The sequence below is a fragment of the Enhydra lutris genome, unplaced genomic scaffold (assembly GCF_002288905.1).
Source record: "Enhydra lutris kenyoni isolate GAN:26980312 unplaced genomic scaffold, ASM228890v2 scaffoldscaffold1, whole genome shotgun sequence".
NCBI lineage: Eukaryota > Metazoa > Chordata > Mammalia > Carnivora > Mustelidae > Enhydra > Enhydra lutris.
Window position 1 is genome coordinate 3,580,177 of NW_019154085.1, and position 16,291 is coordinate 3,596,467.

General features: G+C 41.2%; 1 protein-coding gene across 1 annotated transcript; it reads right to left on the minus strand.

Annotated features, from left to right (window-relative positions):
- Positions 1-495: 495 nt before the first annotated feature.
- On the minus strand, positions 496-3,256 carry LOC111146004 (serine protease 58-like). Its single transcript, XM_022501371.1, has 5 exons — positions 3,199-3,256; positions 2,582-2,762; positions 1,909-2,162; positions 1,139-1,287; positions 496-751 (listed from the first exon to the last, which is right to left on the minus strand). The coding sequence occupies exons 1-5, from the start codon at positions 3,254-3,256 to the stop codon at positions 602-604; spliced, it is 792 nt and encodes a 263-aa protein (XP_022357079.1). The 3' UTR covers positions 496-601.
- Positions 3,257-16,291: the final 13,035 nt, after the last annotated feature.

Sequence of the window (16,291 nt, forward strand, 5' to 3'; positions counted from 1 at the left end):
TCTGACCCATCTAACTCCTCTCTGCACCCACTTCTGCTTCATCTCCTAACCCTCTTTGCAACCCTTATAGTTCTTATTGTCATAAAATTCCAGCCTCCATCTCTTAACAATTATGTTGCCAGCAGCCTAATGACACTGCAGCATTTACTGAGCCTTATTAGATATGATGGAGTGAAAGGGTATAGGCCTGACTCAGAGGCCTGGCTCAGCTCTAAGTGATGTCAAACAAAGGAGTCACCTTGGGTCCCGCAGTCTCACCATCACATTCCTGAGGCCCATATGCCCTCTGGAGGGTAGAGGTTGGAGGAGAACTGCTCCATAGAAGTCTGAGGAAACCATGGCAGGTGAGTAGGAAGTTGGAGGAGAGGAAGGGAGTGGTGAGAAGTTAGCTTATTTAGGAGAATGTTATCCAGCTCAAATCCTTTGATGATCATTCAGGCTAGGACTGAGAAAGGAAAAGGGAAGTCAAGAGAACAGAAGGAACAGACAATTTCTGATAGCCAAAGACTCTATTCCCATCTTTTTATGAGACTTGAGGGAAAGGAAGGGTCAAGATGGTAGACCCAGTTCTGAGGCCACTGGGAGAGGGAAGAGAGAGAGCTTAGTTGCTGTGGATGACTTTGTGGATCCAGTCTGTATAGTGGGAAACCCTGGTGTAGTAGCCAATATCACCTCTCAGAATACATCCTGCTGACCAAGATAGGATCCCATGGAGCTGATTCTGGCACAGGATTGGGGCAGCTGCTAATTCCTGTTAGAAAAAGGACAGATGGGTCAGGCAGGATAGCCAAAACAAAGATGACCTAGTACCTAGTGCAAAGTTCCTATCTGAGGGGTCCAGAACAGAGAGACGTAGGTGACAAGGACAGGGAGAAATGTCTGGTGGACATGTTGGGCACGTCCCAGCACTCATTCTAGGCCACATCAGAGTTAGCCATGAAGAAATACACTTTGAGATGTTTTCACCCTGGCATCTAAGTTCATTCATTATTGGAAGGACACATCCTTTCCTGGATCCCATTTACCTTTACCTCTTCTTGAATGTAGAGACAGGAAATTAGATTGGTTGAGGGAGATAAATGGGCCCCAAAACAGTGTCCCAGACCAAACTCAAATGGGGCAGAGGGAAAAGAGTTACCTTACACGTGTGTGTGCTCTCCAGAGACGATCCCGCACAGAACATGTTCTCTGTGATTTTAACAGGAAATTCTCTCACAGGGGACTCTTGGCAGTCATCATTAGGGAACCAAAAGACAGTCTGGTTTATCTGAATATCGGGCTCTGTGTCTATGCACACGAGAATGTGCACATACGCATGTACACACAGAGAAAGAGAGAGAGAGAGAGAGAAAGAAAGAGAGAGGAGGCTTTGTTTTTCTTTGAACCTTAGCATGTTCATCTCCCTTTCTTCTCCCCTTCCCTCCCTCTTTTCTGTCATTAACCTCTCCATCATTCAATCAAAGAAAAAGCCAAAATGAAAAGGAACTGAGGAAGAAACATAATGAAACGAGAAAACCATGGTCTAGTCCCAGTGTTGCAAAATGCATACCTTGGGCTTGTGTGTGCATGCTTTTGTTTGTGAATGCCTGTCTCTTAGTTTCTAGTGAATAAGCCACACGCAGCTTCACCAGCAGGATCGCCAGCCAGCCCCATCCTCACCCAGACACCTTTTCACCCCTCACCTGGGGGATGAATGAGCCAAGAACACTGGATTCCAGACACCTCCCGCCATAAACAGTCATGTTATCAGTTTGGGCCTCAGTTTCCAAATGAATACAACTAGAGGTTAAGATATTATAAGTTCTCAGGCTTCTTCCAATTCTCATGATCTATAATAATAATTATAGGATGATCCTCTTTGAGTGGATACTTAAGGGGCACTAAGGGTCTGTCTTGAAAGTCACTCACTGGAATTCTTCCATTCCCAGCCCCAGCCAGAGACCGTGCACTTTTCCCCTCTTCTGTCATCTGTGCTATTGGGCAGAACCACCAGCTTCACCTGATCATTGAGCTTTTGGGGATGATTCAGCTTGATAAGCATGAGGTCATGCTCAGCAGAATCCCGGCTAAAATCTGGGTGTTGAACAGTAAGCATGGGTCTTAAGTTTCCAATCTTGTTTTGGAAACTCTCTTTTGAAGCAGCAATGTTTATCTCAAGAAATCTGGAATAGGCCATGAAGGATTAGGTATTATTCTATTGTTCACCTTGTATCCTTTCTCCCCAACTTGCTTTGTGACTTTGCATGAATTCCTTCCACCACAAGACCTCCATTTCCTTGTCTGGCAAATGAGCAATTGTATTGCAGTTCTATAATTCTTTGATCTGCACCACATTGTATATAGGCCTTTCTTCCCTACCGATTCATCCCCTAGTCCTCAACTTCCCCAGTTCCCTCTGTCTATATCATCCCACCCAGAACTCTAACTCATAACCACCTAGATCTATTTCCTGCCTCCTCCCAATCCCTTCTCAGGCTTGAGAACCTCTGGGCAAGTTTCTTCAGGGCTGATTCTCAGTACCCCCATGGCAATCTCGGTGACTAAGGGAGCTACCCTTCCGTTTAGACCCCCCATTACTCACGGCAAGAAGCAGTGGGCTGCAGTGAGAACCCACTGTTTGTGGATCAGGGTACCCAGACAAGGCTCATATTCTGAGTTCAGGAAAACCAAAAAGGTTGGTACAGTTTTGCTGTCCATCTGATTGAACTGCTGGGCTAATTTTACTTGTACTGGTGTTGGTTTTACAGTTTTTGTTGTCACTGCTGTCAGAAAAGGAAGACAGAATTTTAGAGATGGACAGACATTCCAGAAGATGGAAGTCTGAAACACTTTATGTGGACATGCTTGGAAATAGTCAATGTGTCACTGATGTTTCTTCCTTCAGCTTGATTATCCTCTCTTTTCCTCAAGCTTCCTTCCTAACTACATAGCAAAATCACATTCTCCTGCTGACACCCACCATCTACTGTGCCAAGTCTTACTATCTCAGTCTGAATCTTCTCTTGCACCCATGGAGCCTGAGGAAAGTCAGTGGCTCTCGATAGCTGAGTGTGCAAGGCAACTTCCAATTACAGGATCCTAAATTCTTATCTTTCTAACTAATGTTCTCTCCACCCATCTTATCTAGACCCATTTCCTACACTTTACTCCAATACAACCTTTTCAAAGTTTTAAGCCAAATTAGGCACCAGCACTCACCAGTCGCTGTCAGAATGTTGAAGACTAGAAAGAGGTGGCTCATGTCTGTGATCTCCATGTCCTCTGGCTGTAAGTAGACCTAGGAAGGGAGTGAACTACCAACAAGTCTGACCTCCTAGAAGCTTTGCAAAGGGAGAAATATCAAGGGGGTGGGAATATCAAAGGAGCAAAATGCTCCGAACCAAGGGAGGATGGCATCAAAGGGAGGAAAGACAGCCAGACCCTATTTCTCTAGAGAGTCTGCCCTCCCATTATAGTCTGGGAAATTTTTCTAAGGTGAAATGCCTGACCACAGAGGGATATCCTGTGAGTTAAGAACTTTATTACCAAAGAGAAATCTCAACTGGCCAATTGTGTCTGCCTTATTCCACTGTCTCCAGTAATACTTCAGTCCCCAGTTCCCTTACATTTACTCACCTGTCCTCACTTCGTGTGGCTGATCTTCATCTACCTGTGTGACATTTACTAGCCCTCAACTTCAAAATAAACTCCCTCCACTCTGAGCTAGAGCTCTCATCTAACAAACTAAGTAAGTCTTCCCCCATGTCACATTGACTCTTGCCCTAATGTCACACTGGCTCCACCCCATAGCATCCTCTCATGTCACAGACCCCATACCATGTCATCCTCCCTCCAATCCCCAGATACAGCTGACCTCTCCCAGAAACTTTGAAGAGCCACATAAAGACAGACAGAGCTCAGCATGGAGTTCCCTCAGAATGAAGTCAAAGGGATAACAGGTAGAATGTATCAGTTGGCTTTTGCTGGCAAATTTCCTCAAAACTTAGTGGCTTAAAATGATAGTTAATTTTGGTCACAATTCTGTAGGTTGCCAGTTTGGGATGGTCTCAGCAGGGCTCACTGATGCATCTGTGATCAACTGGCAGCCAGTGGTTCTACAAACATGTCCAATGGTTGGCTTGTTGTCAGCTAGAGCGATGAGGATAACTAAGCCATGTGTCTACCACTATTCAACAGGCTAGTCCAAGATCATTTATATGATGGTAATTGCAAAGTTCAGAAAAATGGTATATCTCAATGCCCAAATCTTCAGGCCTTTACATATGTCATATTTACTAACATCCCATTGGCCAAATCAAGTTGCATGGCACACAGGTAGAGAGTCCACTACCTGATGGGAGAATGTGTAAAATCATATTACAAGGGCAGAGATAGAAGGGGCATAGTTTTTGGCCATTTTTTCCTGCCATTTTATTGTGTACATTTTCAAACATACAAAAAATTTAAAAGCACTGTACTGTGGATACTACCATGCCTCCTACTTATTTTCTTCAACTAACACTTTACTATCTTTGTGTTATCATGTAGCTATCCATCTATCTACCACATAGAGGCAACCAGCTTAATCTCCTACAGTCTGGTTTCTTCTCCCTCCTCTCTGACAGCAACTCCTTCTCTCACAGCTGCCACCCTCACCATATAGCTCCTGAGTGGCTGTGATAGTTTCCAAACTGGCCTTCTTTAACAAGCTATCTCCTTCTCTGTCCAACTTGCCAGAGTGATTGTTGTTGTTGTTGTTGTTGTGCTCTTGCTTGAAAGCTTACAGTTGTTCCTCATGCCCATTTCTTCATGTCTAAACTCCTAGCTTGACTGCCAAGGCCCTCAGTAACCTGGGACCGACACACGACTATGTAGGAATTTGACATAATGGGCAGAGTCAGAGTCCCTGGGTAATCTCCAAAGGAGCCTGTGTCCTTGAAAGATCTGTTGGTGAACTTACCTCTCTCTCACCAACCCTAGTCTCTGTGTGTCCTAATGTCTTTTAAAATTGGCTGTAATCTTTGGCTTTTAGCCCTCTTAGTTTGGCCTCCCCTGGACAGCTCCCATCAGCACGTCATAGGCACCAATTTCTGCTCTGATCTGGGTATCTTTTCCTTGGATTCTTGTCAAAAATCTCATGACTGTCATGCTTCCATGGTCATCTGTTTCCCTACTGATAAGCAAGGACTGGCTCGTCCCCCCGTCGTTTGGTCAGAGGCCTGTTTTGAATATATTCTTCTGACTGGCTGTGAGTCCTTGGCTATACGTCCTGGGTTCATACAAGAAAGGATTCTCATCCAACCTCTGATTGGACTGCATCTCTCACTAAGACCTTTCTTGGCTCCCTCTCTGTGCTAATCCCTGCTGGCACCCAGTGAGCTCCACTTGTTCAGACTGGGTTTTAAGAGCCCCTCAGATTCCAGTTTGTCTCCACTGTCTCTCCCACCAAACTATTCCCTGGTGCATTATTTTTCTCTCTTCTCTACTGTAGACTTTTCATGCTTGGCCCGCTAGTTTCTTCGGTATTCTTCACATTGACCATTTCCCTCCAGGCTTCCTTTCATTCTTTGGCTCACTGTATAAACAAAATTGGGGGCATCCACCCTACCTCACCGCTTCTCAGGGAGCCTGCTCCTGTCCATAACCCTTGCTAAATGACTCAAGCCTGGATGTCAAGGGCCAGAACCTGGATCCTCAGAGACACTTCCTGGATCAATGTAGCTCTCCTTCAGTGTCCAGTACTACCTGATCTGGGTCTGTCACCTCCACACTCGTTGTTGATCCTATCAGACACTCACATGCTTCTGGATGGTCTCAGATTTAAGAAGCTCTAGTTACCTGGTTCATGACCTTGACTTAAACTCAGGATTTGTATCTGATTCAACTCTGTGTCCCTAGATATTAAAATAATACCTGATACTGCATAGTAGATTTTTAAAAAAGATTTTATTTGTTTATTTGTCAGAGAGAGAGCACATGTAGGGGGAACAGCAGGCAGAGGGAGAAGCAGGCTCCTTGCTGAGCAGGGAGCCTGATAGGGGACTTGATCCCAGGACCCTGGGATCATGACCTGATCCAAAGGCAGACGCTTAACTGACTGAGCCACCCAGGCATCCCTGAATACCAGATTTTATACACACACAAATTCATGCATACACATACACTTTTTTTGGATGAATAAGTGAATACCACTAACCTCCTGACTTAAAGCTCCCAACAGCCTGCCACACTGACCTGACCTCTAGATAATGTCAGCTCCCTGGCTTGCCTCAGGTCACTGCCTTGTAAGTTAATGGGAAGAGCATTTCAAGATTATGGCTTTTGATTCCAAGGATCAGGTACTAGACATAACTGGCATGAGATTTAATCTTTTTTCTCTTTTAAAAGCTTAACTGAAGTATAACGGTATACAGTAAATCGCATATTTAAAATGTACAATTTGGTAAGTTAATGAGCATATTCCCAAAAGATTCCTTATGCCCCTTTGTAATTCCTCCTCCTTCCCTCCAACCTACCACCTTATCACAAAGCCACCACTAATCTCTTTCTGTCCCTATAGATTAATTTGTATTTTCTAGAATACTAGATAAATAGAGTCATTACAGTAAGTTTTCTTTTTTGGTCTAGCTACTTTCACTCAGCATAATTAATTTGGATTCATACATGTTGTTGTGTGACTCTAGAGGTCATTTATTTTCACTGCTGAGTAGTATTCTATTGTACTGATAGACCAAAATTTGTTTACCTATTGATGGATTTTTTGGTTGTTTGCAGTTTGGGATTATACAAATAGAGCTTCTGTGAATACTTCACATATGTGGGTCTTTGTGTAGGTGCATATGTGTGTATGTCTTTATGTAAACATATGCTTCCTTTTCTCTTGGGTAAATAAAGATGAAATGGCTGGATCATATATAGTAAGTGTATATTTAACTTTTAAAGGTACAGCCAAACTGTCTTCCAAAGTATTTTACATTTTGGGGGCCCCTGGATGGCACAGTCAATTGAGCTTCCAACTCTTGGTTTTAGTTCAAGTCATGATCCAGGGTTGTGAGATCAAACTTCTCATCAGGCTCTGAGCTCAGCAAGGAGTCTGCTAAAATTTCTATCTCCCTCTCCCTCTGCCTCTCCCTACTCTCTCTCTCTAAAGTGAATAAATAAATTTTTAAAAAGTATTTTAAAGTATTTTTTAAAGTATTTTAAAGTATTTCACCAGAAGTGTAAGTGTTCCAGTCCCTCTATATCTTCACCAATACTTGGATGTGTTCAGTCTTTTAAAAACTTTTAAAATTGAGATGCAATTGACATATTATAATGTATTAATTTGAGGTGTACAATGTGTTCTGTCTTTTTAACTTCAGCTCTTCTCCTAACTGTGAAACAGTGTTTCAGTTTGGTTTTAATTTGAATTTCTCTGTGACTGACGATGTTGAACATCTTTTCATGTGCATATTTGCCGTCCATACATCTTCTTTGATAAAGTGTCTATTCAGGCCTTTTGCCCATTTTTAAACTGGGTTGTCTCATTCTTTAAAATGAAGATGTGAAGGGTTTTTAATATATTCTGAATAGGATTTCTGCAATTCTTCCAGTAGCTGGTCTATCCACGTGCCTCTTCCCTAGGCATGCTCGTTCCCAATTTTTGAATCTTTCTCTTTCTAAACCTCTGACTAAGCAGCTGTGTTATTCATTGCATGAGTCTTACATTTTTATTTCAGGCTACTTTTCTTTCCACACAATATAGATGACCAGATGTACCCCCAAAGCTCTTCCCATTAAGGCCATCTTTGGATGGGGATTATAATACAGTGGTTCATTCCTGGCTTCACCACATACCAAGCTAATCCATTTATGTATCAGGACAGGTTTTTTTTTCTTTTCCATGAGTTGATCATAAGGGAACTTGCCTGTCCACCACCATACTCCCCAAAAAGAAACCATGAATGTAAGCTGAGAGGCAGGCAATGGTGCCCTAGTGATGGTTGAAACAGAATGTAAGCCATCTACACATGCACATTGTCTTTGATGTACCACTTCCATCTCACTATGGACTTTTGTTGGGCTCACATGACCTTATGACTTAGTAGATCTGACAGAACACACCTTGTAACAAACAGTTCTGGCTGCACAGTCACTGGATGTCCCGAGATCAGGTGTTCTGTCTCTACCCTGGCTTAGTAGCACATCAGGAGCTATATTTTGAATGGTGTCTGCCACAGATGGTGTAACATTGTTCCAGAACTCTAATGTCTTCATAATGATTCTCTTACCAGGACTTGCTGGAAACTCCTTAAAATGTCTTTTCCCATCACACATACCTCTAATAGCATAAGTCTGCTAGGCAGTATAGCTAAGGTCTCTCATGAGGTTACAGGCAAGATGCTGTCCAGGCTTGATTGGGGCTGGAGGATCTGCTTCGGGAATGGCTCACTCACATGGCTTTGGGCAGCAGGCCTCAGTTCTTTTCCACATAAATCTCTCTGAAATGGCTACTCCAGTGCCTTTATCACATGGTACCTGACCTCCCTCATGGCAAGTGATCCAAAAGAGAGCAAGGAATGAAGTCGTAATGTCTTAAAAGTCACATATCATCACTTCTGCAATATTCTATTTGTTAGAAGTAAGTCACTAAGGCCAGACCACACTCAAGGGGACAGGAATTAAGCTCTGTCTCTTGAAGGAAGAAATACCAAAGCATTTGTGGGCTTAATTAAAAACCACCACATACGATATTTTCAATATTGTGATGATATGCAGAATGTCCAAGCAGTCTAGGTTCATTTGCTTATATTACCACAGAGAGCAAAAGAATTAACGCTGGTCAAGACTGTAAATGTTTGTGTCATTCACATACTTCTGTTTCCTTCCCTTGATAGGAATAGAAATGAAGGCATTTGCTAATCAACGTAAGGTACCTGAGGCCATATTAGCCTGTTTCAGCAGAGATATTACATCTGGCACAGCCACTGAAACCAGGGCCACTATTTGGTTGACTTCATTATTTCCCAGGATCAGACGTTTTTGTAAGGGTCAGACTGGTGAATTACATGGGGATAAGTGAGGGCCATCACCCTGTGTTCTTCAGGTCTTGACTGGGAGCACTAAACGCTGCCATTTCCCCCAGGACGTGATACTGTTTTTTATTCACTCTCATATGAAGGGGCAACAGTTTCAGATATCCCACTTTGTCTTCCCCACGAATACAGCTTTCATCCCACAACACAAGAAATCAGTGTGGAGGTTCCGCCAGTTACCCAGTATATACATTTCGATTACACATTGTGGTACCAGAGAAATTACTCTTTCTTACTCTAGTTTTCTCCATAGCATTTATTACCATCTCTTAATAGTACTTATTAAGTATAACTTAATATACTTAACTCATTTTAATATACTCAATATACTTATTATTATCTGTCTCCCCAATGAATCTAATTTCCATAAGGACAGGCATTTTTTTTTCTTTTTTAAAAAACTGATATATTTCCAATGCCTACAAATTAACTAATACATCCCAGAAACCTAGTTCTAGCACATGGCAGGCATTCAGTAAGTTCTTGTTAAGTGAAAGAATAAATAGTGCCTGACGCTCAACATGAGTTCATTATTGTTATTGTTAGAATTGCCCTAAGGTTTTGCCATCTCTCCCAGCAAGTGTGAATTCAAGTGTGAAACATTCACTCCGGAGCAAATTAGGGAATGGTTTCTAGAAGAGGATCAGAGATGACTGATGGCACCTCAGGTGTCCCATGAGCAGTACCTGTGTTGGTGTTTGGCTGAGAGGTGGAAGGCGGACCATGAGGGAAACCACTCCAGGGTCCTCGGCACTTTCCATCTCTCTCTCCTCCCCTAATGTGAACTGAAGTACAAATATTTAATATTTGTTAATAGTAAATGTTTAATGTCTCACATTTTCCAGTGGTAATTATTGGTTTTTTTTTTTAAGCCTCCTAAGATGGAATTTCTTGTTTTTAAAGCATTGAGCCATAAAAACTTAAATACTTAATACTTAAATACTTTCAGGCTTTCTCTTGAAAAAAGGATATGGCTATTGCCATATTTACTGGTATTTAGAAGCAGATCCTCATTTCAAAGGAGGCATGTGCTTTTCTATTTTATCACAGTCGTCACCATTCTTCGTTGCCTCTTTCACATGAAGGTTAAGTGACAGTTGTCAGTCACAAATGTATGAATCACATCATTTTTTTTCTTAAAGTGAAGAAAAAGTGATATTGTTTTGATAACCAAGTCCACACAAAAATTGGGAAGAATAAAATATAAACAGAGAGAAAAACACATTTCAAGAAAAATGGGAATAGTGTTTTGGGGAGGTAAGAGAGAACAAAGATCATTCCTAAGCATTTAGTATGTAATCTGCAAACAAGATATGACCAGGTACATAGAGTGCCACTCAAGATATAAGGACCTGAGTGTGCAACCCTTCCTCTAATCCAATAAAGAGGAATACATAGTATATTCTATCTACTGTATAATTTGCAAAGTACTTATTTCTTATTTTTAAAAAATCTGTAATTCACATTAACATGCATGGCAATTTTAGCTTTAGTGGGGTTTTTTTTTCCATATTGACATCTAACCCCCGAGATATATAATGTGCTACTTCAACTCCCATGTTTTTTCCTTTAGGAATGGAAATAAAAAAGAGACACATTGCTAATTGATATGCTTCATCACAGTTGCTTCCTTATTTACATAAAAGTTTTTAATTCTAGCTGAAGAACAATTTAATTAAAATTCTAACTAAGGACCCTCATTCTCTTCAATTTCAATACGGGGAAGGGTAATTTATTCTTCCAGTTGCTTTTAGTTGATCGTTTTAGGATCCAATAACTGTAATTACAACAATAAAAGTAAAATTGCATATTGTAATTTGAATTCTGGGGTGTCCTTAGCTAACAAATACACATAATGACTGAAAAAAGTAACAACATCAGGGATAATCATCTGGATGTTTCTTAAAAGGTCAAAAACAAATCCATCACAATCCCAGCATTAAGCTAAGCTTAAATGGTAGGGTACCGGTGCATATTTGTCACAATCCCATAAGGAAACAAGACTGTTCTCATGTTTATCTCGATATGTCTTTCTCCATCTTCCACCTCTCCCATCTTCACTCCAGCCGGTTGTGAAAACAAGACAGTTATGGAGCCCAGTATGCACTGATGGCCACGCAGGATGCTTCTGGGTGTGAACCAGACTGGGGATGACTCATGAAAGCCAAATGTTTGAATGGAAAGCCCCCCCCCCCCTAAAATGACACAAACGCAAATATTTATAAACATGTTCAAAAGCATTTTGGAACTCTTGGGAGGAGGGGTAAAATACCACCACCCATCCTTAATTACATCATTTTGATGAGACATGGCTTTGCTATCATCGTGCTGACCCAGGCTTTAAGACGTTCAGAAACGAGGTCACTATAATTGGTAGGACTGTCCTGACTCACAGTATTTCTTATTTTGAAATATGATTCTATTTTGATAACTTCAGCCCAATCTGTATTTCGAGTGCATAAAAATTCATGTGCTACTTGTGAAAGTTTTCAGTTTCCTATAGATAAGTCTCAATTGCAAGCTATACAGAGTTCATAAGAAAAGAGCGGTTACCAATGGAAATTTGTTTCTTTCTGAGCAAATTTGACCTCAAGTGGTATAAGCAGATATTCAAATTCTGTACTTTAATGTTGTCTATTGTTTTAAACACCTTTCTTTACTCCTCAAGCAAATAAGAAACGACGGTTTTCATTCTGACAGATATTTTTGGTGCACACCAGGTTCTTGTTTAGACTTATAAAGCCTTCGCCTGAGACCCTGGAACCCGTAACTGAGACTATTTGGGGCCCATGGGAATTCAGCTCCTTTTAGAAACTACCTCTGAAGATAAGGCGATGGTGGTGGTGGACGTTTGGTGTTTTCCCATCTGGTCCAGATCTGAAAAGGAGCCAGGGGGACAGGAAGTATTCAGGCCAAGAAGCCAGCCCTCCTGCTAAACCACGCTGCCTACCCTTTTTCTGTGACCCCCTACAATGGTTTTCTTAGGTTTGTTGGCTTATTTTATTTTATGTATTTTATTTTAAAATATGGAACAGCTCACAAATTTGTGTGTCATCCTTGCTCAGGGGCCATGCTAATCTTTTTGGTATCATTTCGATTTTAGTATATGTGCTGCCGAAGGGTGCACTTGTTGCCATATTTTAAAAAGGACATTGAGGGGCGCCTGGGTGATTCAGTGGGTTAAGCCTCTGCCTTCGGCCCAGGTCATGATCCCAGGGTCCTGGGTTCGAGCCCCGCATCGGGCTCTCTGCTCAGCGGGGAGCCTGCTCCCCCCGCTCTCTCTGCCTGCCTCTCTGTCTACTTGTGATCTCTGTCAAATAAATAAATTAAAATCTAAAAAAAATAAATAAAGCACATTGAACCACCAGGCATCACTGATTGAACTCATTAAACTAAGCATTGGTACTCTTTCAGAATTTTGTCTTGCATCCAAAAAAACAATGAGAAGTGGTTAGACTAGTGGCTATAAAGAGATATGAATACAGAGGCTAGTATCAAGAAGAGATAATACCACCTTTGTTCTCCATATTTGGAACTGGCATTATCTTCTTCTGTAGCAAAAACATCCCGACCAGATTAGTGTATGGGGACTGAGTTATATAGCCCTGCTGCCTTTAGCCAAGATCATGAGAAAATGGGGTCTCTAGATAAATGAATTTCCTAGTTTTCTGGAGTTTCCCCCATTAAGCTGTGGAGGAAGATTGAAGGGGTAGGGGCTGTTAAATGAAAGCTTTTACTTTTCCCTTTATACTCTTGTATAAAGAATACTTTTTAAAATAAAATTAATACAAATTATTTTACTATTTTTAAAAATTTGCTTGGAACTATTTTTACACAAACAAATGGATTATGTATTTCTGACCTCTCAAACAGAGCCAAACTGAGTTTTCTTTTGATGATTATCATCATCATAAAACTCAGTTCTTCTCTGTACTACAAAACCATGATACCCTCAAATAGTCCTGGAGGGTACTGGAAGGTTTACTCCCACACTAAATGTCCTCACTTTTACTTATTTCTCACAAATGTTTTGCTCTCTGCCTTGCTGTGAGATTGTCAGCTGTCTCTTCATCCTAACAGAGCGCCGCCTACCTGCAGCAGCCTCTCTCAGCCTCTCTCCTGAATTTGCTGCTTTAATTTGATGCTCCTTAATTGGCTGACAGGTTGGTAAGTCACATAAACAACCTGCTAATAGTCCACGTAAAATTAAATTAAATGAGCATAGAGTGTATGCCCAAGGGTCACTCCTATAAGCCATGTACCCCCTTCCCCCCTCCCAGAAAAAGCTTGAGTACGTTCATTTGGAGGTTTCAGTCTTATCCTTTCTGTTTGGATCACAGCTGTGGTTCAGATACTAGATGACACTGGATGAAACAGTTATATGTAAGTGACATGATGCTCTGCTGTTCTGTAATAAAATGAGTTGCATCCTTTTTCCTTCCCTTGTGAAATTGCTCAACAGCAGTTCAGGTAGATGCCTGTGATATTAAATTGTAGTTGTTCTCATTCTTTGGATGCGTTGAAATGATAGCCCTAAACATGTTGCCAGTTCTAGGATAATATTTTAAATTAGCAATAATTGCCAGCATTTGGATAAGCATTCATTTATACTAAATGTTCTCAAGTGTGATAAATGCATATTTGGCCTTTGTGCTTGGTTCCTGACATAGAGCTTCTACCCTTAGAATTTCCTGAAAGAGTGTAGGGGCACCTTTTGTCATTCCTAAGACCTTTTCAACCACACCAGAGTGGTATATGCTAATGGCACAACTCTTGGTGTGCCCGTAGGTAGCTTTGGGATGAGGGTTGGTTCCCAGAGGACCCAACCTTGTTAGAGAGTTAGGACTTCTGACCCCATCCTGCTGACCTCCAGGGAGGGGAGAGAGAAGCTGGAGACTGATTTAATCACCAGTGGTCAATGACTTACTCAATCATGCCTATATAAGGCAACCTCCAAAGAAACCACTAAATGATCAAGCTGAGTGCTTCGTGATGGGTGAACATATAGAGGTGTTGAGAGGGTGATGTGCCCAGGCCTGAAGAGGGCATGGAAGCTCTTTGCCTCCTCCCCACCTTATATTTTGCCCAAGCAGGCTTTTGGCTCTTCCTGAGTCGTATCCTTTGTAATAAACCAGTAAATAGCAAGCAAACTGTTTCTGTGAGCCAGTCTAACAAATTATGGAACTTGAGAAGGGGGTCATGGGAAATAGCCTGACCATCAGAAATACAGTTGGCCTGGGATTAGGATTGGTATCTGAAGTGGGGGCAGTCTTGTGGGAATGAGCTCTTAACCTGTCTACTGACTCTGGCAGTTAGTGCTAGAATTGAATTGTAGGACACACAGGTGGTGTCTGGGGAGTTGAAAAATTCACTGGTGTAAGGAAAAAAACCTACACAATTAATGCCAAAAGTGTTGTGAGTGAAAAACTGCTCACCGGGCTTTTATGATCTCAAATGTTTGAATATGTATCAGGTTTGCCAAATCCATATGAAAAAAAAAAAAAGGCATACATGTAGGCTCTCGTCTACTGGGTCGATCAGACAAGACTCAGCTGACTCACAGATACATGGAAATAGATCAAACAAGTAGCATGTGTTTGAAAGGAACATTTTAGTTGGACAGGGAGTGGGGATTTTTTGACAATCGTTCTGAATGTGAGTCAGAGTGTAGGTTTGTGTGGGTGAGTGTGTGGGCGGATACATCTGTGGGCGTCAGAAAGAGACTGCCAGAGATAGATGGCTACAGTTTTGTAGCTAGTAAAATGACTATAATAGTAAAGTAAAATTAAAGATATAGACCTTCGTGGAGGCTTTAAAATAGTTTTAGCTAAACAATGTCAACAGAAGGTTTATTTAAAATAGACCAATCGCTTCCCACAAAGAGTTTAAATTACCTTACGTAATAACAGGCAGTTTTCATTTACCACTTACTTGAAATTCAGTAATTACCACAAGTGAAATCTTATCTTATATTCCTGGTAGCCAAAACTTTTTTAAAATGGGAAAATTGAAATAAATTGGGCAAATTGCTTATCTAGAAAATGACCTTCAGCTGTTCCTAGCATGAGGCATGACAGCAAATAACTTGCAAAGGAAAAAGAAGCTAAAATGGGTACTAGGATAACAAAAATTCTATCTACAGCTATAACAAGATGATTTCTGATATACTTACCCACATGCAGGAACTGGGTAATACAAAAGTAGGAAAAGAGAGGGAATTGGTGTTATAATTGCCTGCCTGATTTTATCTGGGAGAGTGATGATGTCAGTGATGCGGAGTTTGTGCACAGAGACTCCATTTAACAAGAAATTCGGATTCTGTTTCTGGCAATTCCATGATTGCATCCCTGGATTCTGCTAAGTGTGAACTTATGGGCAAGTCCAGAGCCCACAAAGCTATTTGGAATATCACTTGAAACTAAGGCAAATGATTCCAGAATGACAGAGTTGATGGACAAACAGGCCAAGGGTAGGCAGAATCATTCAATACGCAGCTCACATATTTGAGCCTCTATGATGTGCTTCCTCGCTGAAATCACAACCGCATCTGCCCTCCAGGAGCTCAGCCCTTGAACTAAACAGTTAAAGAAGTGGGTGGGCATTGTTTGTGTTAGGTGTTATTATGTACAGGTTAATGGAGGAAACGATTATTAATTCTTCATTCACTCACAGTGATTTTCTTTCCAAAACAGAAACACATTTTTCTAATTACAAAAATAATCCAAGTTCATTATAAGAGAATTAAGATATGGTAGAAAATATCATTCATTGATTTAAGAGAATTCATTTAAAGCTACTAGACACTGAGCAAAGGGTCTGCTTCATTTTATATTCTCTCTTTGCAAACTAACTTCTCCACTCCTTGCCGTGTATCACTTTTCATTAGGAACTGGTGGAAATTAAGTGATACAATGTACTGGCCTAGCACAGCAAGAAATCCGACTCATTCTTTGTCATTGCTACCTTTATGTCTATGCGACATTAGTGATTCTCACATAGCTTAAGTGTAATTTAAATTTATTTCATAAGCCACTTGGGGCTAGAAAAATCCAAAAAACCACATCTGCCTCTTATTTGTGTTGGGAAAATCACTCCTGCACTGGGAAGGGATCTCTTACCTTTCTCCATTTGGAAGTCCTATTCATTACCTCACCTTTTCCCTCATAGTGGGGAAATCAGATCCCATGCAGCGAGTCTGAGGTTGATCAACGGTGGCTTGAGCCGCTGATGGGGAGCGT

Bases quoted from the DNA above. Each gene is read 5' to 3' on its own strand.
- LOC111146004 (XM_022501371.1), bottom strand. From the start codon at position 3,256: ATGGAGATCACAGACATGAGCCACCTCTTTCTAGTCTTCAACATTCTG. The intron at 2,763-3,198 runs GTGAGTGCTGGT...CTTTTCTGACAG, and splicing joins CAACATTCTGACAGCGACTG to CAGTGACAACAAAAACTGTA. The intron at 752-1,138 runs GTAACTCTTTTC...TTTTTCTAACAG, and splicing joins AGAGCACACACACGTGTAAG to GAATTAGCAGCTGCCCCAAT.